The 27,815-nt window shown below is 36.8% G+C and overlaps 1 protein-coding gene across 1 annotated transcript in view; it reads left to right on the top strand.

Moving 5' to 3' along the window:
• The window catches only part of LOC100525597 (glycerophosphodiester phosphodiesterase domain-containing protein 4-like), a 105,504-nt gene that overhangs the window by 36,724 nt on the left and 40,965 nt on the right, over window positions 1-27,815 (top strand). The window contains exons 9-10 of the mRNA XM_021063935.1: window positions 5,309-5,465; window positions 21,006-21,227. Of these exons, the coding sequence (XP_020919594.1) occupies window positions 5,309-5,465; window positions 21,006-21,227 (379 nt within the window). The remainder of the gene's footprint in view (window positions 1-5,308; window positions 5,466-21,005; window positions 21,228-27,815) is intronic.

Genomic DNA, 27,815 nt, shown 5'->3' with positions numbered 1-27,815 from the left:
GAAAAAACGCGCCACATCCCTGATTATTAGAGAAATGCAAATCAAAACTACCATGAGATACCACATCATACCAGTCAGAATGGCCATCATTAATAAGTCCACAAATAACAAGTGCTGGAGGAGTTGTGGAGAAAGGGAACCATCCTGTACTGTTGGTGGGAATGTAAGCTGGTACAGCCACTATGGAGGACAGTATGGAGGTACCTTAGAAATCTATACATAGAACTACCATATGACCCAGTAATCCCACTCTTGGATATATATCCAGACAAAACTTGCCTTAAAAAAGACACATGCACCTGCATGTTCATTACAGTTCTATTCACAATAGCCAAGACATGGAAACATCCCAAATGTCCATCAACAGACAATTGGATCAGGAAGATGTGGTATATATACACAAAAGAATACTACTCATCCATAAAAAAGAATGACATAATGCCATTTGCAGCAACATGGATGGAACTAGAGACTCTCATACTGAGTGAAATAAGTCAGAAAAGGGAAAGATAAATACCATATGATATCACTTATAACTGGAATCTAATATAAAGCACAAATGAACCTTTCCACAGAAACGAAAATCATAGACTTGGAGAATAGACTTGTGGTTGCCCAGGAGGAGAGGGAGGAGTGGGAGGGATCAGGAGCTTGGGGTTAACAGATGCAAACTATTGCTCTTGGAATGGATTTACAATGAGATCCTGCTGTGTAGCACTGAGAACTATGTTTAGGTACTTACATCACAACACAACAATGGGAGGAAAAAGTATATATACATGTATGTGTAACTTGGTCCCACACTGTACAGCAGAAAAATAAATAAATGAATTTTTTAAAAAAGGGTTTAGTATTGCACTCTTTTAGCTTTTGTTTGTTGTAGAAATTCCTTATTTCCCCTTCTATTTTAAATGATATTTTTGCTGGGTAGAGTATTCTAGGTTGCAAATCTTTTCTTTTCAGCATTTAAATATATCTTGCCCTCCCTTCTGGCTTATAGTGTTTCTGTGAGAAATCAGCTGATAGTGTTATGGGGGTTCCCTTATAATTAACGCTTTGCTTTTCTCTTGCTGCTTTAGAATCCTGTCTTTAACTTTTGCCATTTTTATTATAATGTGTCTTGGTGTGGGCCTGTTTGGGTTCAACTTGTTTTGGGGCCCTCTATGTTCCTATATCTTGATGTTGGATTCCTTTAGAATCCAGAGATAACAGGTGGTTTCCCCCCCCCCACCTGTAGACCATGCAAGAAGCACCTCATCCTGCTTAGCCCCCAAAGGATGTGCTGCACAAGGTGCTTTTAGTTGCAGGCTCCTGAGAAGGACAGTGATCAAGCATTTGGGCACTGCCCAGAATGTTTGTCGGTGGCAGCTGCAGGTCAGGTGTGCTCCCAGGGGAGTGAGAGCAACATCAGGTGGTGGTCTGTCTTAATGTTCTTCTCTGTAGTTCCTTCTGAGGTGGTTGGAGCTGCAATTGATTCTTGTTCAGGTATCCCCAGTGGGTGTGGGCCCTGCCCACCTCTGGAGTGAGGGATAACTGCAGTGGTTTGTTACCACCCGCTGCAGACCATGCAAGAAGCACCCTGTCCCACTTAGACCATGCAGGGGGTGCTGCACCAGCTGTTCCTAGTTGTATGGTCTCTGGAAGGGACAGTGACCAAGTGTCTGGGCGCCACCCAGAGCATTTGGCAGTGGCAGCTGCAGGGCAGGTATGTTCCCAAGGGAGTGAGTGCAATAGTGTACGGTGCTTTGTAGGCACCGTGTCACACTTAGCCCCCTGATCCCCTTAGCTCACACAAGAGGTGGCTGGCCACTGGTAGCCCACTCAGGAAGCACCCAGTCTCCATATACGAGCAAGAGGCTTCTCTCACGGGTATCCTGTGCCAGAAATGCCTGGTCTCCTGTGGGTTGCAAGCAGCTTCTGTTTGTGAGCAGCCTATGCCACTGCTGCCCCCCACCCTGCAAGCCTGCGAGCACATGCACACACTCCGGCGTAAGGAGTTTCCTATGGTGGCCTGCCTCCTCTCCCCTCCCCAACAATGGTGCCTTTGTCTCTCCTGTGGGTCTGGACCTTCTCCCAGGTTCCCTCTGCTGTGGCTTTCCACTCCCCAGCCCTTAGCGTACCATTCCCCTGCCTGAGGCACACTGCTCCTTATCCCCTTAGGCTGTCTCCACACTGCTAACCCCAGTCCTCTCCCAGGGACTGACCTCTGGAGCCTAAGTCTCAGTGCCCAGCGAGGCTGTGGTGTCTGGGCTGGTGGTTCAGATGATCTGTGTGGCTCCCACTCTGCTTTTCCCTTCTCAGACCTGCTGCTGTGCTTTTTCGGCGACTTTGAGATCCTTCTGACTTGGCTGATCTTTCCATCGGTTAGGTGGCTTCTCAGGGTGTGGGTTCCTTTTCTCCTTCTCAGCTCCCTCTCTGGAATGCTAGTGCAGTCCTTATTCATTCTCTCTCTCTCTCTTTTTCTTTGTTCTACTCAGTTATGTCAAGAGTTTCTTACCCTTGTTAGAGGTTTAAGTTCTTCTGCCAGCACTCAGTTGATGTTCTGTGTGAGCTCTTTTACATGTAGATGTGTTTTTTCGATGTGTTTGTGGGAAATGGTGAGCACAACCCTTACTCCTCCTCCATCTTTCTCTGCCCCCCCAGGTTAAGTTAATTCTTATGCATTTATTATTTTGTTAATGGATGTTAGTGGAGTTGCTCCTGCAATTTTCTCTTCTTATTGTTAAATCTTAGTGTATAGAATACAACTGATTTTTGTGTGTTGACTTTGTATCCTACTACTTTACTGAATTAATTTATTGGTTTTGGGGTGTTTGTGTGTGATCTTAGGGTTTTCCACATATAAGATCATACCATCTAAAAACAAGTAATTTTATTTCTTACTTTCCAGTCTGGATGCCTTTTATTTCCCTATGTTGCCTAATTGCTCTGGCTAGAAATTCCAGGACTCCTATGAACAGAAGTTCCAAAAGCAGATATCCTTGCCTGGTTCCTAATCTTAGAGAAAAAGCTTTCAGTCTTTTCACCATTGGATACCATGTTCAGTCTGGGTTTTTCATATATGTCTTTAATTGCGTTGTGATAGTTTCCTTCTATTTCCAGTCTGTTTAGTGTTCTTATAATGAAAGGTGTCAAATTTTGTCAAATGCTTTTTCTGTATCAATTGAGAGGATCATGCGTTTTATTCTCCATTCTATTAATGTGTTATATAACATTGACAGATTTTGCTATGTTGAACCATCCTTGCATTCTAGACCATATCCTGCTTGGATATGATTTATAACCCTATTAGTACACTGCTGAATTCTATTTTCTAGTATTTTGTTGAGGATTTTTACATCACTATTCGTAAGAGATATTGGTTGTAGTTTCCTTTTTTTGTAGTGTGTTTGTCTAGTTTTGGTGTCAGGGTTACCTTAGACTCTGCTCACTTTTCTACAATCTTTTTTCATTCCATTCCTCAAACGCAATAACTTATATTGTCCTGTCTTCAAATTCTCTGATTCTTTCTTTTGCCTGCTTCTGTGTGATTGGAGTCCTAAAGGAGAGGAGGAACAGGGGAAAAAATCTGTGGGAATGAAAGTAAAAAATCTTCAAAATTTGATAAAAATTAGGTACTAATAGATCCAAGAATCTTTATGAACATTAGGAAAGGTAAATATGCAAGTATACATACACATGTACAAGTCCACATTAAAGGCTATTATAATACCATTTGTCCAGTTTTCAATCCCCCAAAATCACATGGCATAAAAAATAGGAAAGTATGGCTTATTCAAGGGAAAAAAATAAATCAGCTACCCCTGCAAAGAGCTTATGTGAAACATACTAAAAAAAGACTTTAAAATAATTGTACTAAAGATATTTGAAGAATTAAAGGATAATGTGTATAAATTCAATAAAATAATATGTGAATGAAAATGGAAATGTAAATAAAAAGTTTTTTAAAACTATAAAAGAAACCAGAATAAATTCTGGAGATAAGCAGAAGAAAGAATCTTCATTTTTTAATTTAGTTCTTGTACATCTTATCTCCAGAATTTCTTTCTGGTTTCTTTTACAGGAGATTAGTTTAGTCCTTTGGAAGTTGTTTTTAAGCTCTTTAATAGAGGCTCTAAAGTCGTTCTAGTTCTAAATTATCTTCATTTCAAAGGTGTGGCCCTCTGGAGTCTCTAGAAAATGCCTCCAAATTATTGAGGTCTCTTCACTCTTAGTGGATGGAACTTGAATAATTCATATCCCAGTGTGGGCTCTCCAAATTGTCTTAGAATTTTCTGGTAGTTTTCATTTCCTTGAGGTTATTCTGAGGTTATTCATAGAGTTTTACTCTGTGAGGATACACATTGATATTTAGCCATGCATTAAAGAGAACTCTTTACACATTTCCCTGGCAATCTTTTTTTTTTTTTTTTTGGCATAACTCAAACATCTGTGGAATTCTCGTTTACAGATCCTAGCCGTCTTCACCTCCCCTTCATCTGATATCTTTCTCCTCATTTCAGCACAAGAGCTGTGCCCCTTTTAGGTTTTCCCTTCCAGTGCCACAGTCCAGTATTCATCTATAAGGAGAAGCCTGGGTAATGCTAGAGACCATTTCATTTTTTTTTTTTTTTGGCTTTTTCTCTAAAGCCATCATGTTATGCTTCCCATTGTCCATTGGCTGAAAAGTTATTGCCTTATTTTCTCCAGTTCTCTAGTTTTTTATGGGCAGGAGGCTAAATTTCTACCCTGTTACTCCCCCATGGCCATTACAGAGTTCTCTTCAAGGATATTTTAATGAGAGAAAGATTTTCATAAAACAGAGATTCTTCGAGGTCAACAGCAAAAAACAGAACCAGGAACTTTTCTAATGATGCCATCTGATGTGAAGTGTCTAGCATCAGATACAATCAGAGCAGGTGTCTAGGTAGGAAATGAATTAGAACAACATAGGAAGATTGTCCAGGTGCCTGCTTAGTATGACTTTGGGGACCACAGGGTCTTGCCCCATCCCCACTCCACTTACCTTACTCTCAGGTCACTATTGTACCCACTTTTTCTTTATCTAAAAAGCTGCTATATAGGGAAGATGCTCTATCACCACAAATAATATGATTTTCACACACCACAAAAGATTGATCCCTAGGGCATGAACATATTGAAATCAACTACAAATTACTGGCACTTAGGCCTTTGCTGAGATTTGACAGGGGGTGAGGAACCCTAGTAATAAGACCTCTGATTTGATGGGCTTCCTAAGAACTTTATCTACCAAGGTTACTGAATTCAGCCAATTCACACCTTTCCCTTTTCCCCCTTCTACCTGCAGTTATGATAAAGTGCCTTTTCTCATGCATGATTATAACCTAAGAAGAACAACCAATATCATGGAGGTCTTGCCAAATGCCTCCCTCCGAAACCCAACCGTATTTTATTGGGATTTCCTGTCAACTCTGAATGCAGGCAGATGGTTTTCACATTCATGGGTAAGACACATTCCCTAGGTCAAAGAACCTACATTGAATCCCTCTTTTGTATGATGCCATGTGCTGCTTCTGGAGATAAATACACTGTACAGTGAAATTTTGGTGCAAATGTGAGTGGTTCTTCCTGAGAGAGTTGGAGAGCACTTCAAGCAATATTATCATCTGAGCTGAAAGAAGATCACTACTAAGGGGAACCATGGGCAATGAAGGTGGTTTGTTGCAGAGATTATGGTATATTGGAACGAGAGGGGACATGGGGTGTGTGTGTGTGTGTGTGTGTGTGTGTGTGAGTGAAAAAGGAAGGAAAGGAGGAAAGAGAGACAAAAGAGGGGTAGGGAGGAAGTGGAAGGTAAATTAGGAGAAGAATCAGGGAAACATGAGGAGATTGTGCTTAAACAACTTAGAAAGTTTAGAATTATCCTGAATATTTTAGAGTGGGTAAAACAAAAGCTCAGATTTGCATGTGGTAAAAGTCAAGCCTACCTTCTTGAGATGACGAAAACTTAACAACTTAAATTTTCCAGGTTATCATATGTTTAGAGGGAATCCATGTGACCAAGGTGTTGGCAAGCAGATATACTCATTTTGAGTCTGATTTTGACAATAAATATCTGAGAAGGACAGACAGCAGGCATTCGTATTGCCAGCACCTATGGCAGCAGAGCTAACATGGTTGGGGATCAGTTGTGGTAATAGCTGTCTTGTCATGTAATTGTGTAATTAGGAAAATAAATCTAGCTGCCTTGTATATTAAGAGTGGAATGGAATTTTGTCCATATTTGATGTTAATCAAATATAAAGGATTGACTTGATCTTTTTTTGTGTTTAAATGATGAAAAGTAAGTAACTATGTAAGGATAGATTTTTCCACTTCAAATTCATCTATTAATTAGTGTTAATATAAGGAATACCTGAATGTTGATTTGTAATAACTGAGTCTGCCTCAAAGTACTCACTCTCATATGAGTACATAGCCATAAATGCTGTTTCCATTTGTGTTTTGTTGTTTTATTTTTCTTTGTCCTTTGTCTTTTTAGGGCCACACACATGGCATATAGAAATTCCCAGGCTAGTGGTTGAATTGGAGCTGTAGCCGCTGACCTACACCACAACCACAGCCACATGGGATCCAAGCTGCATCTGCGACCTATGCCACAGCTCATAGCAATGTGGCATCCTTAACCCACTGAGCAAGGCCAGGAATAGAACCTTTGTCCTCAGGGATACTGTTAAGGTTCGTTAACCACTGAGCCAGGACGGGAACTCCTGTTTCCATTTGTGAATAAAATGAGATCAATTTGATATTTCAGGTTTCTGTTATATGCATATTCTGTATATGTCTCATTATACATGAAAAAATAGGCACAAGCCAGAATGCTTTACTAGAATGTATACATTGGATTAGCTATAGGTAATATTTTGGCAAATATATTCTCCAGATGAAAATGCTGTTGTTATATCTAACATGGAACATATGGTCCATTAAGGTCTTATTTATTGCAAGTGATAGGATAGGATATGTTACTGTGATAAATTTTGGTAGGCTTTTTTTTAGGATTAACAGTTTTATGTTAGCATATTTAGGTGATATGCTTGCAGTGTTTTGTTATACTATTAATCTGGCTACGGAAACGTAAAACTTCAGGTTTACATATGGTTATCTAGAGGCTTTAATTTTGGATTTCACTAAGGAACATCCTTTGCTTGCATGCTGTGTGGTCAGAGGTGATTGAAATGGTGTTGGCACGTGGTTGAAAGATTTGGCTGTTTGGATAATATTCCATAGCAAATAAATTGGTTTTATTTGTAAAAATTATTGTGGGTTGCTCTTTATTTGGATGGGTATAATTATGAATTGGTGATGGTGGTGAGCTGATGATTATTTGTCATTATATTAGTTATTCTTGAGGTTACTTTGAAAATTAAGCAATGAAATCTGGTTGATAATGAAATAAAAATAGATACAGAAGTTCTGGGAGTTTCCCCTGGAATCTTAGCTGAGTTCTTGTTTCTCCAGCAAAATCAGCATTTATGTAGAGCATTTTTTTTTTCTTTTGTCCCTTTTAGGGCCACACCCACGGCATATGGAGGTTCCCAGGCTAGGGGTCTAATTGGAGCTATTGCTGTCGGTCTGTACCACAGCCACAGCAACGCCAGATCTGAGCCACATCTGCGAGCTACACCCCAGCTCACGGTGACGCTGGATCCTTAACCCACTGAGCGAGGCCAGGGATTGAACCCACAACCTCATGGTTCCTAGTTGGATTCATTTCCCCTGTGCCACAATGGGAACTCCTGTAGAGCATTTTTATATCCCTCTGTGAAAGTATAAATCTCAAAATTACAAAGATATAATTCTCATGCATATAGATGGTGATCAGAATACAAGTTTTATTAAGCATGTTAATCCAGGAACAAGCAGGATGACAACACCCATTCAAAATACTCATCAGACACCAACATGCAAGTAGTCAGTGCAACAAAGAAATGCTGGAATTACATTGCCAAGTTGGATACAAACTTAGTACATTAATTCAGTTAATATACTCTGTATTAACAAAGCCTACTTTTGGAATTGTCATCTCTGTCCAAACTCGTTTCCGTTTCCACTGGACAAAAACCATCTCCACTTTTATCCATTTTCTACAAGTTAACATCTAACTTTACATATTCTGACCCTAACAATAGTAAATAGTAATTCAAAGAAAGTTACATTCCCCCAAGAGTCAGATGACCTTCGGTGTATTTGTTAAACCATATGCTACCATGTTGCTACAGGCTTCATTAATCACCTTTTGCCTTATTTCTAAGTTTTGAATAATTTAGGTCCCCTCTTATGATCATAAATAAGTTCTATACATTATTTAGAGCTATCTCATTGTGATTTTGTGTTATTAGGCTTTTTTACTTTACATCAGTGCAGTGAAAAAATTCACTTAACCTGCTTAAGGTTCCTTGTCATATAATCAGCAAATCTAGAGTCAGATTGTGTTAAACAACTACTAAGGCCATTAAATCATTCCAGAGCTCTTTATCGCTACTACTTGAAAAATAAGAAGCTCATTTAAACCAAGTTTCACATGTATACCACAAATGTGAGCAAATTCCTGTATCCTTTTTCTGCTGATCAGTGACTTTTCTTACTACCTGTAATGTTGGACAGTGAGCAACAACAGACACCGGACAGTTTGACTAGGAAGACTCAAAGGCGTTGGTTATGAATATAAATTACATCTGTGTCCTTTGTAGGACTGGGGGCTTGTTATACCAGATTGAATGAAATGTATTCTCAAATATGATCCTTCATATATAACCTTGATTACACAATCAGTTTGTCCAATTATATCCCAGTGGAAATAAGGACAATTTTTATTCAATTTCTGCAAATGACTGCATTGCCATGAAATATAGCGACTCAGTAAAAATAATTTGTAATGAGAACAAGTTACTAAATACAAAGAATGTTTTGCACAAGTGTAAGAGTATAAAAAGGTCAAAAAGAGAATGGGTTTTGGTCATATGCCCGTCAGGAAATAGAATGTTGAAAAGAATGCTAACAAAGGTCCAAAATGAATAAGCCTGATTTGGTTGCCCTAATCAGTTTATTCAGTCTGGCATGGTTAATGTCCTGCTATATCTGGGGTTATCAGTGTGCTTCCAGAAAGTTACCTGTTCCTGCTTTAAAATTTAATCCTGGAAATATAACTAACTAAATATAACTACGTTCTAACTCATTCCTCTAATACAGTGTCTGAGATGGCAATGTTAGGTTACACTAGGAACCCTATTCTTTGAGTTCCTTGCATATCAGTAGTTAAGTGAATATCTCTATGGTCCTTTCACACAAGAATTTGAATATAGCCTTTCCAATTTCTGATCTGTATCTTATGGAAAAGACCTGTAGATGGACATGTGAATAAAGCAGAAACCAAATGACAATTAAACTGAATTCATTTGGTTAATTTATTATAGTAAACCATGTCAGAAAGTATAATAAAATACACTATTAATAGAGTATAATACACAACTATTTTCAAATGACTTAGTCTATTTCCGTTATGGTTAAGAACATATTATGGGCATTGAAAACAGCTCTCCTGGTACATCCAGTTTGTTCTTTGAAACTTATATATATAGCAATTTGATGGTTTTTTATATATAATTATTTTACCTGCACAGCATGTGCTGGGAAGGTAAAGGTTCTCTTTTTATCATTTACAATTCCTACCCCATTGAGGGTTTAATACACAGTGTTGAGCTCTAGATGAAGCATGGACATTCCTACTTCTGGTCATGACAGTTTATAGGTGCTGGACATGTCCTCCTGCCATAAACAACTAGAAAACCAGACACAATAAATGAAATCATCATTCTCAGATACGAGAGAACAGTCAGTGAAGAATTGTGATCCATGAGTGAAGGAAATAATAGGAGAATGTTATGAATGACCTCATGTTCTTGCCTGGAGGCCCTTTGCAGCTATCACACGGCAGGAGAAACCTAGGCAAAGCATGGATATCTTGCGGAATTGAGGAGAGAAAGATGGGATCTTGCGGAGATCAAGGTGGCTGGAATTTTGAGGGATGAAGACAAAAATGAAAGCAGTCTCCAGAGAAGGGCCTCCAGAAATCTTCATAGGGTTTCTGCTTGAGTCTATTGCTGCTAAGAAGCTCACAAATAGGGTGAAAGTCCACAAGACTGGGCCAAATACTACTAGGGAGCTTTTAGATGAACCATTCTAAGAGCTCACAGGGTCTGGAAGATAATTACATTCTACTTAATATCAGAATATAGAGTTTGTTGGACCTTTGGGACCTTTAGTAAAAACCCCAGAAAGGTCACACCTCAGTAATCAGGCTGAACAAACCCTAGATAAAGGCTATTTTATATCCACTCCAAAAAAATTCAGTTGATTTGTTAGTAATATAAACATCTGCCAAGAGGATTGCTACACTTTGGAAGAAACAGCAGCATCAAGACCTCCAACAATGTAACCGTCACAGTCTCCAAGAGCCAATAATAAAATTACTTGGAATACATGAAGAAGCAGGAAAGTGTGCCTTAAAATCAGGAGAAAAACTACCCATTAAAAAAGAAAAGATCCAAAAAAGATAGAGAAAGGGAATTAAGAGAAAGGAACTTTTCAAAAGCTATCACAAATCTATCATGGATTTAAAGGAAAACAAGAACATAATGAGAGAGATATAAGATCTAAAAACAACCAAACAGAATCTCTAGGACTGAAAACCTAAGCTATCTGAAGTTAGAAATTCTTCAGTGATTGTTGATAGTTGGTGTATTTTGAGTAATTGCTCTAAATCATTTAGTAGTTGAATTAATGGACATAGAATTGTTTGTAATATTTTATTATCCTTTTAATGACTTTGGAATCAATGGTTATATTCCATTTTTCATTCCTGATTTTTATAATTTGTAATCCTCTCTCCTCCAATCTCCTAGAGATCTATCCATTGATAGACAGATCTATTGAACTTCTGGTCAGAGAATCAGTCTTTGGTTTCATTGATTTCTGCTCAAATCTATTTCCTTCCTTCCTTCTTTGTCTGTTTAGGGACACACCCATGGCATTTGGAGGTTCCCAGGCTAGGGGTCCAATCGGAGCTGTAGCTGCCAGCCACGGCCCAGCCACAGCAACATGGGATCCGAGCCATGTCTGTGACTTAGAACACAGCTCACAGCAACGCCAGATCCCCAGCCCACTGAGAGAAGCCAGGGATCGAGCCCACATCCTCATGGACACTAGTAAGATTCATTTCCACTGTACCACAACGGGAACTCCCCATCTCATAGATTTTCATATGTGGCATTTTCATTTTTATTTAGTCCAAAATATTTAAAAATTTCCCAAAGCCCATGGGTTATTTACAAATTTCCTTTTTTTTTTTTTGTTTTTCTTTTTTTGGTCTTTTTGCCTTTTCTAGGGCTGCTCCCGCAGCATATGGAGGTTCCCAGATTAGGGTCCACTTGGAGCTGCAGCTGCCAGCCTACGCCACAGCCACAGCAGCATCGGATCTGAGCCATGTCTGCCACCTACAGCACAGCTCACAGCAATGCCAGATCCTTAACCCACTGAGCAAGGCCAGGGGTTGAACCCACAACCTCATTGTTCCTAGTCGGATTTGTTAACCACTGAGCCATGACAGAAACCCCTAAATTTTCTTTTTAAATTTCCAAATGCTTGCAGATTTTCCAGTTACCTTATTATTGATTATAATTTTTAATTGATTTTATTTTTTTAAGTTTTATGAAGTATAGTTGATTTATAATGTATTCATTTCTGTTGTACAACAAAGTGCTTCAATTATATATATACACATATCCATTCTTTTTCAGATTCTTTTCCTATATAGATTATCACATAATACTGAGTACAGTTCCCTGTGCTATACAGCAGGTCCCTGTTGACCATCCATCCCATATACAATAGTGTATATATGCCATTCCTAAATCCCCAATCCATCCTTCCTCCCTACCTGTCCCCTTTAGTAACCATAAATTGTTTTCAAAGTCTGTGAGTCTGTTTCTGTTTTGTAAATAAGTTCATCTGTATCATTTTTTGATTCCACATATAAATGATACCATATGATGCTTGTCTTTCTCTTATCTGACTTACCTCACTTAGTGTGATAATCTCTAGGTTCATCCATGTTGCTGCAGGTGGCATTTTTCATTCTTTTTTATGGTTGAGTAATATTCCATTGTATATGTGTACCACATCTTCTTTATCCATCATCTGTTGATAGACATTTAGGTTGTTTTTATGTTGACTTTTGTAAATAGTGCTGCAGCGAACATTGGGGTACATGTATCTTTTTGAATTATGGTTTTCTCTGGGTAGATGGCCCAGGAGTGGGATTGCTGGATTATATGGTAATACTATTTTTTAGTTTTTTAAGAAACCTCCGTACTTTTTTTCCGTAGTGGTTGTACCAATTTACATTCCCACCAGTAGTGTAGGAAGGGTCCCTTTTTTCCACACCCTCTTCAGCATTTATTGTTTGTAGGCTTTTTGAGGATGCCCATTCTGACTGGTGTGAGGTGGTACCTCATAGTAGGTTTGGTTTGCATTTCTGTAATAATTAGCAATGTTGAGCAGGTTTTGTGTGCACTTTGGCCATCCATATGTCTTCCTTGGAGAAATGTCTATTTCGATTTTCTGCCTATTTTTGATTAGGTTACTTGCTTTTTTTGGATATTGAGCTGCATGGGTTGTTTGTACATTTTGAGATTAGTCTTTTGTTGGTTATTTCATTTACAAATATTTTCTTCTCTCTGTTCATAGGTGGGGCTGTGTTCCCACCCTAGCATTGTTTGGCCTGGGACTCTCAGCACTTGTGCTTACAGGCTGCTGTTGGACAGGGCCAAATTTTTCGAAAATGACAGCCTCCAAAGGCGCTCACTCTGATGATTATTTCCAGGGACCTCCAAGTCCAGTGTCCTGCCACCACAGTGAGCCACAGCTGACTCCTGCATCCCCAAGAGACCCTCCAAGACCTGCATGTAGGTCTGGCTCAGATTCCTATGGAGTCTCTGCTTTGCTCTGGGACACAGTACGCATTGAAACCTCATATGTGCCCTCCAAGAGTGGAGTCTGTTTCCCCTAATCCTGTAGAGCTCCCACATTCAAGCCCTGCTCTTCCCAATGCCAGAACCCCCAGGCTGGGGAACCTGACTTAGGATTCAGAACTCTCACTCCTATAGGAGAGCCTCTGTGATATAGTTATTTTCCAGTTTGTGGGTTGCTCACCTGTTGGGTATGGAATTTGCTTATATCATGATAGTGCCCCTCCTACCATCTTGTTGTGGCTTCTTCTTTTTTTGGGCATAGGATATCTTTTTTGGTCATTTCAAGCCTATTTTGTTGATGGTTGTTCAGCACTTAATTGTGATTTTGGTGTCTTCGTGAGAGGAGTTGAGCTCCCATCCTTCTTTAGCATTTTGTCTCTGTCCTTGAAGCCTAGTTTAATTCTCTTCTGGCCTGATTGCACACTTTGTATGTCTGTTGTTTTTTCATATTAAAGTTCATTTTATGTGTCACAATATGGCCTGTTTAAATGTTCTTTTTGCCATCAAATGTTACAAAAGAGCAAATAAACATATGAAGGTATTTTAAAATATCATTGGTCATTATGGAAATTCAAGTTAAAACATAATTTAATACTACTATTCATCCATTCGAATGGCTAAATCAAAGATACTGATAACAGCAAAAAGTGGCATATCCCTAAGGAATGAAGGTTAAATCAAGGGCTTCTCAGATGAAGGGAAAAATTAGAGAATTTACTCCAGAAGCCCCCCAACCGTGCAAGAAAATATGAGATGGAAACTTGGAACTCTCAGGTTGAAGAAATGGCAATAGAGATGGTAAATGTGGGAGTGAAGAGGATGGACTGTTTTTCTCCTGGTGTTTTAAAAAACATGCGTGACTCTTAAGAGTGAAAATTATATATTTTCTTATTTTTCATGTATGTAGATTTGGTACACAGAGAACTAAACATCATGGGGAGGAGGGAAAAGGGAAAGGGCCTGTAAAACTGTAAGAACTCCACATTTTACTGGAAGTAAGAAAATTCTGAAGCTGAGTGGACTGAAAGTTTAAAGTAGGAAGATAGTTTGTAATCTTTAAAGCAGCCACTTAAAGTATTAAAAAGAAACAGTCCAAAAGAAGGCAAAAAAGAACAGAGAAACAAAAATATAAAGGACAATCAAAAAATCATAAATCGAAATACCTAAATACAGCCATATGAATAATTACAATAAAAATAGAATCAGAGTGTATTAAAATCCAGATTCATGATGTCTATAAAAGCCCATTTCAACTATAACCACCACTATATTATTTTAACCTGTTTTACAGATTGAAGTTAAGATAATGCATAAAGATACACGATATAAACACTAATCAAATGAAATCTGGAGTGGCTATATTAATATCTGGCAGAGTGTACTTCACAACAAGGAAAATTATTAGTGGTAAAGATGGATATTATGAAATTATAGAAAGATCAGCTCATCAAGAATACATATACATCCTAAATGTGTATTCGTTGAACAGTACAGCTTCAATTTACATGAATCAGATCTGGTAGGACTTACAGAAAGAAATAGTAAACAATTATATATTTCAACACTTTTTTTCAGTAACTAAAGAACAAATAGAAAAGAACTAAAAACAAATAGAAGCTAGACTACGTTCTGAGCCATGAAACAAATTTTGACAAATACGAAAGAACAGATTGTTACCAAGTGTGTTACCTGACCAAAATGGAATTAAACTAGAAATCATTAACAGGAAAAAATATCTTGAAATTCCTAAATATTGTCTTTTCTTTTTTAAAAAAGTTGGATAAATTTGATATGTAACATTGTATAAATTTAATGTGTACAGCCTGGGAGTTCCCATTGGGGCACAGTGGAAACAAATCCGACTAGGAACCGTGAGGTTGTGGGTTTGATCCCCTGGCCTCGCTCAGTGGATTAAGGATCCTGCATTGCCATGAGCTGTGGTGTAGGCCAGCAGCTGTAGCTCCAACTAGACTCATAGCCTGGGAACTTCCATGTGCCGTGGGTGCAGGCCTAAAATGCAGGGGAAAAAAAAAGTATACAGCTTGTTACTTTGGTACATTTAAATACTGTAAAATTGTTGCTGCCGTAATGGTATTTATCACATAATATGCTTATAGTAAGATATTGTGGTCAATATTCAAAATACTGTGCTTTAGATCTTTTTGGCTTATTTAGTATTTGTTAGAAGGCTGAACCCTTAAACAGCATCAGTCTTTTCCCTCCACCTCCACACCCCCTGGTAACAACTATTTTACTGTGTGTGGGGTTTTTTTTTTTTTTTTAACAGGTTTGTGTTTTTTAGATTCTATGTATAAGTTATATTATACAGTATTTGTCCTGTATGTGTTATAAATATTCCTCCTTCTTCATTATTTTCAAACAGTTTGAGGAGGATTTGTATTATCTTTAAATGTTTGGTAGACTTTACCACTAAAGCTATTTGGTCCTGGAATTTTCTGTGTTGGGAGATTTTTTTATCATTGACTCAGTGTCTTGATTCACTATTGATCTGTTCAGATTTTCTATTTCTGACTGATTCAGTCTTGTTATAGATTGTGAATTTCTAGAAACATATCTATTTCTTCTAGGTTATTTAATTTGTTGACATATAAATGTTCATAGTTGTCTCTTATGAGTCTGTGTATTCCGTCTTTTTATTACCTTACTGAGAGCTATGTACACTTTTATATTTTTTATTTCTGATAGAAGAGCTCCTTTCAACATTTCTTGTAAGGCAGGTCTAGTGGTAGGAACTCCCTCAGGTTTGTTTGTCTGGTAAAGCCTTTACTTCTCCTTCAAATCTAAAGAGTTACTTTATTGGACAGAGTATTCTGGGCAAGCAAATTTTATCTTTCAATGCTTTGAAAGATTTTCCACTCTCCTGGCCTGGAGAGTTTCTGCTGAGAATCTAATGGGGGCTCCTTTGGGGGATACTTAATTTTTTCCCCCAGCTTCCTTTCTGACAGCTTCATTATAAAGTATCATGTAGGAGGTCTTTTTTCACCGAGTTAAGGTGATTTATTAGCTTTGTGCACTTGTATGTCTATTTCTTTGCCAAAGTTTGGGATGTCTTTAGCTATTACTTCTGTGCATAAATGCTCTGCCAACTTTTCCTTGTCTTCTGGTCAGCTCATTATCTGTCTGTTAGTTCTCCTAATGGAGTCTGATAGTTCTCATAGTGTTTCTTCACCTTTCAGAAATCTTCGTTCTCTCTCTCCTCTTCCACCTGAAACATTTGTAGATTCCTATCTTCCAGCTCACTTATTCTTTCTTTCCTTTTACCTGCTCTATTTTAACTGCTTTCTAATGCATTTTTCATCTTATTTTTTAAGCTCCAGAATGTGTTTCTTTTTTAGAATTGAAAAATTCCCAAATATTAAAAAAACCACACTTCTAAATAATCCCTAGATAAAAGAGGAAATCTCAAGGGAAACTATAATATTTTGAATTGAATGAAAGTAAAAAAAGACAACATACTAAAATTGGTGAAAAGCAACTAACTATACCAGTGATTAGAGAAAAACTCCTGGGATTATCTGCTTATATTAGAAAAGGGAGTCTCAAATAAAAATCTAAGATTCTTCTTTAATAAACTAGAAAAAGAAGAGCAAATTAAACCTTAAGTAAGCAGAAGAAAAGAAAGAATAAAAAGCAGAAGTCAATGAAATGGAAACAGAGAAATAGGAAATTCCAATGAAAAATATCTCATTCTTTGAAGAGATCAGCAAAATTGATAAACATCTAGCCAATTGACCAAGAAAAAAACAGCTAATACACAAAACTTCCAACGTTAGCAATGAAAGAATGTCCATCAGTCCAGACCCTCTAGACATTAATGTTATAATAATGAAAGTGAACAGAGGAGCTGGGTCATACTGGTCCACAAGAGCCAATTATTACATTTCATAGCTTGTGGGACCAGTGGTTAAACCAGTTATGTAATTAGCCATTTAAGGGGGAAAGTGGGAGAACACTGTAAATCAGGTCTTTGTATTCCTAGGAATACACCATTATCTAGGAAATGCTCGTAAATCTTCTCATTTAGATGAAATGGAACAATTCTTTGTATTAATGAAAATTCAATTAACAACTAAGTTAAGAAAAAGAATAGAATTTTATTCAAGCCAAACAAAAGATTATAACCCAGGAGACAGACTCTCAGAAGTTCAGAAACTGTTAGGACTCTTAGAAAGTTGAAGGTACAGTCATATACACTTTCAAGACAGATAATCATACATCATGCTGGAATTTTGTATAACATTCACCAAAGATAAATAGTCCGGATAAACTCATACAAAGTGAACAACAAGTCACATGGCCCCTTACAGAGTTGAGAAAGAATGCTTATCTTTTAGGTTACACTGGAAGCAGGAAAACAATATCTTTACAGTTTAGCAGACATCCCCACCTTTGAGGAAATCTGGTTAATGTATAAAAGATGAACATTGCACATTAAAGGAGAGGAGGAGACCCAAAAGGACAGTGAGAGAGAATTTTATGTATAAATTTTCTTGTTTTGCCTTTTGATATACATTTTATTTCATCATTTGAAAGACATAACTACCAGAACTCACTCAAGAATAAATGCACAACCTAAATAGTTTTATATCTATTGAAGAAATTGCATTTGTAGTGTAAAAACTTCCAACAGAAAATTCCAGGTGCAGGTGTGTTCAGTGGTAAATTCTACCAAATGTACAAAAAAGAAATTCCATAAATATCTTCTAGAAAATGGAAGAGCAGTGGCTAATTCCTAGTGTACTTTGATGAGCCCAGCATTTCCCTGATAACAAATCCATAAAAAAGCATTTTAAGAAATCTCAAGACTGATATCCTTCATGAATATAAATGGAAATATACTCAACAAAGTATTATAGATTGCGTCTAGCAATATATCTAAAGAATATCATATTTTGATCAAAGGAGCTTTATCATGAGAATCCAAGGCTGGTTTACAGTTGAAAATCAATGAATTTATCATGTTAACATACACAAAGTAAAAAGTCATATGATCTCCACGCATGCAGAAAGAGCAAAAGCTTTTAAAGTTTAAGTCCCATTTGTTTATTATTGTTTTTATTTTCATTACTCTTAGAGGTGGGTCAAACAAGATGTTGCTGTGATTTATGTCACAGAGTGTTCTGCCTTTGTTTTCCTCCATGAGTTTTATAGTATCTGGCCTTACATTTAGGTCTTTAATCTAGTTTGGGTTTATTTTCTCTATGGTGTTAGAGAGTAATCTAATTTCATTCTTTTACATGTAGCTCTCAGGTTTTTCTGGCACAACTTACTGAAAAGATGGTCTTTCTTCCACTATATGTTCTTGCCTCCTTTGTCATAGATGAGTTGATCATTGTTGCCCGGTTTGTTTCTGGACTTTCTATCCTGTTCAGTTGATCTATATTTCTGTTTTTGTGTAGTTACCATATGATTGTAGCCTTGTAGTATAGTCTGAAGGCAGGGAGCCTGATTCTTCCAGTTCCATTTTTCTTTGTCAGTATTGCTTTAGCTATTCAGGGTCTATTGTTTTTCCATACAAATTTTAAAATATTCTGTTCTAGTTTTGTGAAGAATATCTTTGGTAATTTGATAGGCATTGCATTGAATCTGTAGGTTGCCTTGGATAGTATAGTCATTTTGATGGTACTGATTTTTCCAATCCAAGAGTTTGTTAATATCTCCCATCTTTTTGTGTTGTCTTTGATTTTTTTCATTGGCATCTTACAGTTTTCAGAGTATCGGTCTTTTGTCTCTTTAGGTAGGTTTATTTCTAGGTATTTTATTCATTTTGATGTGATGGTAGATGGGATAGTTTCCCTAAGTTCTCATCTGATCTTTCATTGTTAGTATATAGAAATGCAGTTGATTTATGTGTATTAATTTTGTATCCTGCCACTTTACCAAATACATCAATGAGCTCTAACAATTTACTGGTAGCATTTTTAGGATTCCTAGGTATGGTATCATGTCATCTGCAAAACCTGATACTTTTACTTCTTTTCCAATATGGATTCCTTTTCTTTGTTTTTCTTCTCTGATTGCCCTTGATAGGGCTTCCAAAACTCTGTTGAATAACAGTGGTGAAAGTGGACATCCTTGTCTAGTTCCTGATCTTAGCAGAAATGCTTGTAGTTTTTCACCATTAAGAATGATATTAGCCGTGGATTTGTCATATATGCCCTTTATTATGTTGAAGTAGGTTCCCTCTATGTCCGTTTCAGGAGATTTTTTTTTTATCAGAAATGGGAGTTGGACTTTGACAAAGGTTTTTCTGCATCTATTGAGGTGATCATATGGTTTTTATTTGGAATCTAGTATTAAATGCTCCTGTTAATCTTTACAGTTTTGCTATTTTGACTTTTTGTCCAATTTATCCTTAGAGGAAAGGTTCCACAAATGTCCTTGTATAGTGAATTTCCTATTCCTTTTTCCGTTTAAGGACATTTTAGAAATTATGCACAGGTGAGGTATTTAAATCCTGTCTTGATCTTTCCCATCCAGTTTTTCCCACTATTTTCCCCAATGTGAAGATGTAACAGTTAAGTGAAATATTTGGTCTAGAACTGGTAAAGTCTAACAAAATCTTAAATTCTGAAGCAAATTTCTGTTGTCATTAGGGTTAAGAAAACACTTAATTATTGACCTCAGCTCATATATAGACCATGGTTTAATTCAACACTGATGATCTGCCTTCTAGTCTAGCATGGGGATATTGTGCAAGGTGATTTTTTCTGAGAAAAAAAAATTGAGAAAAGGCAGCTTGCTTAGGTGCTGGATGGATGGATGGAAAGGAGAAAAAATAGAAAAGGTGAAATATGAATGAAGGTAAATATGTGTAAAAAAAAGAGATTATTTGAATCTTGAGAAAATGTGTGATAGCTAGTTTTCTTCTCCTGAGAGACAACTTTTGCCACTGACTTCACCAACAAATGATCAAAATTGGCAAATTATGATAAAAGAAGCCATCTACTAAGTTTAATATAGCCTATAATACAGTCCATATGTATGTGGACTGAGGTATTGGTGAAATGCTGTGTATTACAAAGAAAAAAATGATAGTTCCCTCTGTGAGAAAGTTATACTCAGTAGAAGCAGTACAGCGAGGGAACTGTTGTGAATTGTGCACTTTTCTATGTATCAGACATGTTCCTGGACCTAGTAAATATTTTATAGTATTTAATCATCAAAATAATAATGAAAATACATAGATTATTCTTCCTTTTTTATATTTATACTTGGGACAATGAAGACTTTGAGAATTTAAATGATTTTACCAACATTACAAAGTAAGAAGGATATGATGCCAGGACTTGAACCTGATTTAAGACATTTACAAATAAGTATAGAAAATAGTGTTAATTAAAGAGACATAAAAATGAGCCATTGGTGTTTAATACCATCAAAGCCTCTTTAATTCAGAAATATTTAAAGATGGCTTCATGAAGGAGGTATCATTTAAACTGAACTTTACAGCTTTGATAAGATTTTAACAGATGGATATGGCAAAGAAGGCAAATGAATGATAGAGCCGGGATTGAATCTAATTTAATCTGAAGCCAAAGCTGATTTTCTTTTCATTACATGAAACTATAAAGGTGAATATGTGTGAAACTAGTGTGGCTGGAAAGTGATTGTATTACCTCAGGGTATAGAAAAAAATGATTGGAAAGGAAGTTCAAGCAAAACAAGAAGAGGAAGGACCTTCAGTGCAAATATAACAGGTTCAATGTATAGAATAAATCATTCCAAATACCATAGTTACCTCTGGAGATTATATTTAATTTCTCTCCTTGTCAACTCTTATCTTAGGATCAGTATTTGAGAGAGCCTGGTGGGGTGAATGATAATGGACCAGCATGGACCAACATAGGGCTCGCTCTGGGCTAAAGAATAGGAGAATTGGAAAATGCTTTTAATAGGAGCGAATGTTTTCTCCGATGTATTTATTTTTAGATCAGACCATTTTACCATATGAAGCCCCTATCAGAGGCTGATAGAGAAAAAGCAAGTAAACAGAAGATTCCAAAGCTCATGGAATTATTGAAACTTGCGCAGAGGGAAAAAAAATTGGTGATATTTGATCTCAATGCCCCTCCACCAAGACATCCTGCCAGATACTCGTATATCCATCTTGTAGTAAGCGAGATCCTTGACTCTCAAATTGAACAACATCTGGTATGTCTGTCTCAGTAGTTATGGTAGAGGTTGGGAAGTGGGTAGCATTTTTCAAGAGCATAGCATTTGAACCTCACCTACCTTGTAGGTCTTCCCCGGGACCCTTAAATATATTTTTCCTCCCTGTAGAAATGGAATTGGTTAATTATACAGGTACAGGTGACAATCTAAGAATGACTCAGTTAAATTTACATCAGTAGGAGAACACATTGAGACATTTTGCTGTTTCAGACCAAATGAAATGTCACCACTCTGTTAAAAGGGAATGTGTAATACTGTATGATGTGACCTGCACCATCACCATTGTAGAGCTATTAGAAAGGTCCTGAACACTGAGGTTTCAAAGCCTAGGTTTCATTAATGATATATAAAGAACAGCTAATTCCTATTTGAGCAGAGATTTGTTCATCATGATTTTCAGAACTCTCTTCATTCCAAATGTCTTAAATTCTCCAAACAGGAAAGAATGCAGTGAGTGAAATGAATACGTGTCTTTTTGCAAATAGAAATATTTCCAATTGTGAGTCACAATAGCATTCTCTGTTGGAAGGAAGTGACCCCTCTCAAAGATAATGTTTAACGTCATCAGCCAGAGGATATCGTTATGATTCTAACCTTTCATCCACACCTACCAGCTCCTCATCCACTGTGGCTGGTGTGCTGACACGGTGGACCTTTTGTCCTATGATATTAACTCGAAAAATAGCCCCAGAACGACACTGACAAAAGCCCCAGAACAATGCTGATGAAAGCCCCATGATGTTAACTCAGAAAATAGCCCCAGAACAACCCTGATGAAAGCCCTGATATCATTAGATAATATTAGGCCAGGTTGACTCTTTTATTATTAAAGCGAATCTGATTTACAAAGTTGTGCCATTTTCTGCTCTACAGCAAAGTGACCCAGTTTTATATACATTTAATACACACACACATATATGTGTGTGTGTGTGTGTGTGTATACATGTATATATATACACACACACACACACACACATTCTTTTTCTCATATTATCTTGTATCACTTTCTATCCCAAGAGATTGGATATAGGTCCCTGTGCTATATAGTAGGGTCTCATTGCTTATCCATTCTAAATGTTGTAGTTTGCATCTACTAACCCCAACTCCCAGTCCATCCAACTTTCTCCCCCTTGGCAACCATAAGTACGTTCTTTATATCTGTGAGTTTCTGTTTTGTAGATAGATTCATTTGTGCCATATTTTAGATTCCACATATAAGTGATATCATATGGTATTTGTCTCTTTCTGACTTCCTTCACTTAATATGAGAATCTGTAGTTGCATCCATGTTGCAGCAAATGGTGTTAATCTATTCTTTTTTATGGCTCAGTAGTATTCCATTGTATACATGTTAATCCATTCATCTGTCAGTGGATATTTAGATTTTTTCCATGTCTTGGCCATTGTGAATAGTGTTAGAGTGAACATAGGGGTGCACGTATCTTTTTGACTTACAGATTTTTCTGGATATATGCCCAGGAGTGGGATTGTGGGATCATATAGTAGTTTTATATTTAGTTATCTGAGGAACTTCCATACTGTTTTCCATAGTGGTTGTACCAATTTACATTCCCACCATCAGTTTAGGAGGGTTCCCTTTTCTCCACACCCTCTCCAGCATTTGTTATTTGTAGACTTATAAATAGTGGCCTTCTGGCCAGTATTAGATGGTACCTCATTGAGTTTTAATATGCATTTCTCTAATAATTAGTGATGTTGAGCCTCTTTTCATGTGCTTTTTGTAAATCTGTGTATCTTCTTTGGAGAAATGTCTATTTATGTCTCCTTCCCATTTTTGGATTGGGTTTAGTTTTTTGGATATTGAACTGAAAGTGATGATTGTACATTTTGGAGATTAATCCCTTGTCAGTGGCTTCATTTACAAATATTTCCCTCCATTCTGTGCTTTGTATTTTTTATGGTTTCCTTTGATGTGTAAAAGCTTATAAGTTTGATTAGGTCCAATATGTCTATTTTTATTTTTATTTTTATTTTCAGTATTGTATAAAGTGGATCCCAAAAGATACTGCTGCAATTTATGTCAAAAAGTTTGTGGCCTATATTTTCCTTTAAGAGTTTTATATTGTCTGGTCTTTCATTTAGGTCTTGGATCCACTTTGAGTTTATTTTAGTGTATGGTGTTAGAGAGTGTTCTGATTTCATTCTTTGGCATGTAGGTGTTCAGTTTTCTCAGCACCACTGATTGAACACTGTCTTTTCACCATTGTATACTCTTGCCTCTTCTGTCCTAGATGAATTGACTATACAGGTATTCATTTATCTCTGGGCTTTCTCTTTTGTTCTATTGTTCTATAAATCTGTCTTTTTGCCTGTACCATACTGTTTTGATTATTGTAGCTTTGTAGTATCGTCTGCAGTCAGGAAGCCTGATTCTTCTGGTTTGGTTATTCTATTTCAATGTTGTTTTGGATTTTTGGGGTCTTTTGTGTTTCCACACAAAATTAAAATATTTTGTTCTTGGAGTTCCCATTGTGGTGCAGCAGAAATGAATCTGACTAGGAACCATGAGGTTGTGGGTTTGATCTCTGGCCTCACTCAGTGGGTTAAAGATCTGGCATTGCCCTGAGCTGTGGTATAGGTCAGATGTGGCTCAGATTCCATGTTACTGTGGCTGTGGTGTAGACTGGGAGCTGTAGCTCCAATTAGACCCCTACCCTGGGAAACTCCGTATGCTGTGGGTCTGACCCTAAAAAGACAAAAATTTTAAAAAAAATTAAATATTTTCTTCTAGTTCTATGAAGAATGTGCTTGATAATTTGATGTGGATTGAATTGAATCTGTAGATGGCCTTGGGTAGTATAGTCATCTTGACAACATTGATTCTTCCAATCCAAAAGCATCTGTTTGTATTGTCTTTGATTTGTTTCATCAGCTTCTTACAGTTTTCAGAGTACAGGTCTTTTATCTCTGTAAGTAGGTTTATTTCTAGTTATTCTCTTCTTTTTGATGTGATGATAAATGGGATGATTTCCCTAATTTCTCTTTCAGCTCTTTCATTATTAGTATATAGAAATGTAATTGATTTCTCTGTATTAATTTTTTATCCTTCAACATTACCGAATTTGTTTAAGTCTTCTGGTAATGTTCTTTAGGATTTTCCATGTATATCATGTCATCTGCAAAGAGTGATAGTTTTACTGCTTCTTTTCCAATTTGGATTACTTTTCTTTCTTTTTCTTCTCTGATTACCCTTGCTAGAACTTCCAAAACTCTCAAATAACTGTGTTTAAAGTGGTCATACTTGTCTTGGTTCTTGATCTTAGCAGAATTATTTTAAGTTTTTCACCGTTAAGAATGATGTTAGCTATGGGTTTGTCATATATGGCTTTTATTATCTTGAGTTAGGTTCCTTCAATGTCCAGAAATGGGTGTTGAATGTTCTCAAAAAGCTTTCTCTGTATCCATTGTGATGACCATATGGTTTTTATATATCAGTTTCATGATGTGGTGTACCACATTGATTGATTTGTGGATGTTGAAATAGAATCTTTGCATCCTGGGGATAAATCCCACTTGATCATGGTGTATGATCCTTTTGATATATAATTGGATTCCATTTGCTAATATTTTGTTAAGGATTTTTGCATCTATGTTTATCAGTGATACTGGCCTGTAGTTATCTTTTTTTGTTGTATCCTTGTCTGGTTTTAGTATCATGGTGATGGTGGCCTTATAGAATGAACTTGGGGGTGTTCCTTCCTCTGCAATTTTTTTGGAAGATTTTCAGGAGAATGGATGTTAAATCTCTGAATGTTTGCGAGAATTCACCTGTGTAGCTACCAGGTCCTGGACTTTTGTTTTTCAGAAGTTTTTTTTTTTTTAATCAGAGTTTCCATTTCAGTACTTTTGATTGGTCTGTTCTTATTTTCTGTATCTTCCTGGTTCAGTCTTAGAAGGTAAAACCTTTCTAAGAATCTATCCATTTCTTCTAGGTGTCACTTTTATTGGCATATTGTTGCTTAGAGTATTCTCTTATGATTCTTTTCATTTCTGTGGTGTCAATTGTAACATCTCCTTTTTCATCTCTAATTTTCTTGATTTCAGCCCTCTCCATTTTTTTTTGCTTAATGAGTCTGGCTAAAGGATTATCAATTTTGTTGATTTTTTCAAAGAACCAACTTTTGGTTTCATTGATCTTCTCTATTGTTTTCTTTGTCTATATTTCATTTATTTCTGCTGTGATATTAATGGTTTTTTTCCTTCTGCTAACTATGGGCTTTGTCTCTTCTTCCTTCTCTAGTTGCTTTAGGTGTAAGTTTAGGTTCATTTGAGATTTTTCTTGTTTCATGAGTTAAGTTCATATTGCTATAAACTTCCCTCTCAGAACTTCTTTTGCTATGACCAACAGGTTTTGCATTGTCTTATCTGCATTGTCATTTGTCTCTACCTTTTTATTTCCTCTTTGACTTCTTCAGTGATCCATTTGTTGTTTAGCAGCATATTGTTTAGCTTACAGGTGTTTGTGCTTTTTGCTATTTTTTCTTGTAGTTGATTTCTAGTCTCATAACATTGTGGTCAGAGGAAATGCTTGAAATAATTTCAATTTACTTAAATTCACAAAGGTTTGATCTGTGGCCTGAGATGTGATCTGTCCTGGAGAATGCTCCTTGTGCACTTGAAAAGAATGTATATGCTTCCTTTGGCTGGAATGTTCTATAAACAGCAGCTAAGTCTGTATGGGCTACGGTGTCATTTAAAGCCTATGTTTCCTTGATAATTTTCTGTCTGGATCATCTGTCCATTGATGTAAGTGGGGTGTTGAAGTCCCCAACTATCATTGTGTTGCTGTCAATTTTTCCTTATATGGCTATTAACAGTTGCCTTATATATTGTGGTGCTCCTATGTTGGGCACATATGTATTTATAATTGTTATGTCTTCTTCTTGGATTGGTCTTTTGACCATTATGTAGTGTTCTTCTTTTTCCCTTGTGACTTTGTTTATTTTAAAGTCTGTTTTGTCTGATATGAGTATTCCTACTCTCATTTTCCTTCAATTTCCATTTGCCTGTAATATACACTTCCATCCCCTCACTTTCAGTCTGTATGTCCTTAGATTTGAAGTGGGTCTCTTGTAAACACCATATATATGAGTCTTGTTTTTGTATCCATTTAGCCAGACTGTGTCTTTCAGTTGACACATTTAATCCATTTGTATTATGGATAAGTATGTACTTACTGCATTTTCTTGATTTTGGGTCTTTATCCTTCTCTTCTTTTGTTGTCTTCCCTTGTGATTTGCTGACTTTCTTTAGTATTGAATTTGAATTGCCTTTTCTTTTTTATGTGTGTGTCCATTATAGGTTTTTAGTTTGTGGCTCCCATTAGATTTAGATATAACCATCTGTATGTGTACAGAATTGGTTTGGGTTCCTGGTCTCTTAATTTCAAATGCATTTTCAGTGTTCTGCATTTGTCATAATCTCATGCTTGCTAGTTTTGATACTGTATTTGTCAGTGGGTGATTTTTCTACTTTTATATTATGTTTGTCTTTGCCAGTGAGCTTTTTCATTTATAATTTTCTTGTTTCCAATTGTGGCTTTTTCTTTTCTGCCTAGAGAAGCTCCTTCAGTAGTTGTTGGAGAGCTGGTTTGGAGATGCTGCATTCTCTTAGCTTTTGCTTTTTTGAAAAGTTTTTGGTCTCTCCATCAAATCTGAATGAGAACCTTGCTGGGTACTTGTTCTTGTTCTACATTCCTCCCTTTCATCACCTTAAATATATCTTGGCACTCCCTTCTAGCTTGCAGAGTTTCTGCTGAAAGATCAGCTGTTATCCATCCAGGGATTCCCTTGTATATCACTGTTACTTTTCCCTTGTGTCTTTTAATATTTTTTCTTTGTATCTAATTTTTGTTTGTTTGATTAGTATGTGTCTTGATCTTTTTCTCCTTGGGTTTATCTCCTATGGGATTCTTTGTGCTTTCTCAACTTGAGTGAGGGTTTCCTTTCTCACATTAGGGAAGTTTTCAGCTGTAATCTTTTCAGATATTTTGTCTGGCTCTTTCTCTCTCTCTTCTCCTTCTGGAACCCCTATGATACAAATGTTGGTATGTTTATTTTTGTCCCTGAGGTCTCTTAGATTCTCCTCCTTTCTTTTCATTCATTTTCTTTATTCTTTTCTGTAGCAGTGATTTCCACCACTTTGTCTTCCACCGAATTTATTTGTTCTTCTGCCTTTGTTATCCTGCTATTGATTCCTTCTAGTGTATTTTTCACTTTAGATATCATGCTGTTCATTGTAGTTTGCTTATTCTTTAAGTCTTCTAGGTCTTTGCTAAGCATTTCTTGTAACTTCTCAATCTGTGCTCCATTCTTTTTCTGATATCTGGGATCATCTTTACTATCATCACTCTGAATTATTTTTCAGGTAGATTACCTGTCTTCATTTAGTGTGTGTGTGTGTGTGTGTGTGTGTGTGTGTGTGTGTGTGTGATTTTATCTTATTCCTTTGTCTGCAGGCCATTTCTTTGTCCTCTCATATTGTCTAATTTTCTTTGTTTGTGATCCACTTGACAGCAGGTGTGTAGATATAGCAGCTGGTGTCCAA

The sequence above is a fragment of the Sus scrofa genome, chromosome 9, assembly GCF_000003025.6.
Source record: "Sus scrofa isolate TJ Tabasco breed Duroc chromosome 9, Sscrofa11.1, whole genome shotgun sequence".
Lineage (NCBI taxonomy): Eukaryota > Metazoa > Chordata > Mammalia > Artiodactyla > Suidae > Sus > Sus scrofa.
The sequence above is the reverse complement of the archived record's forward strand: the minus strand, read 5'-3'. Positions and strand labels throughout refer to the sequence as shown.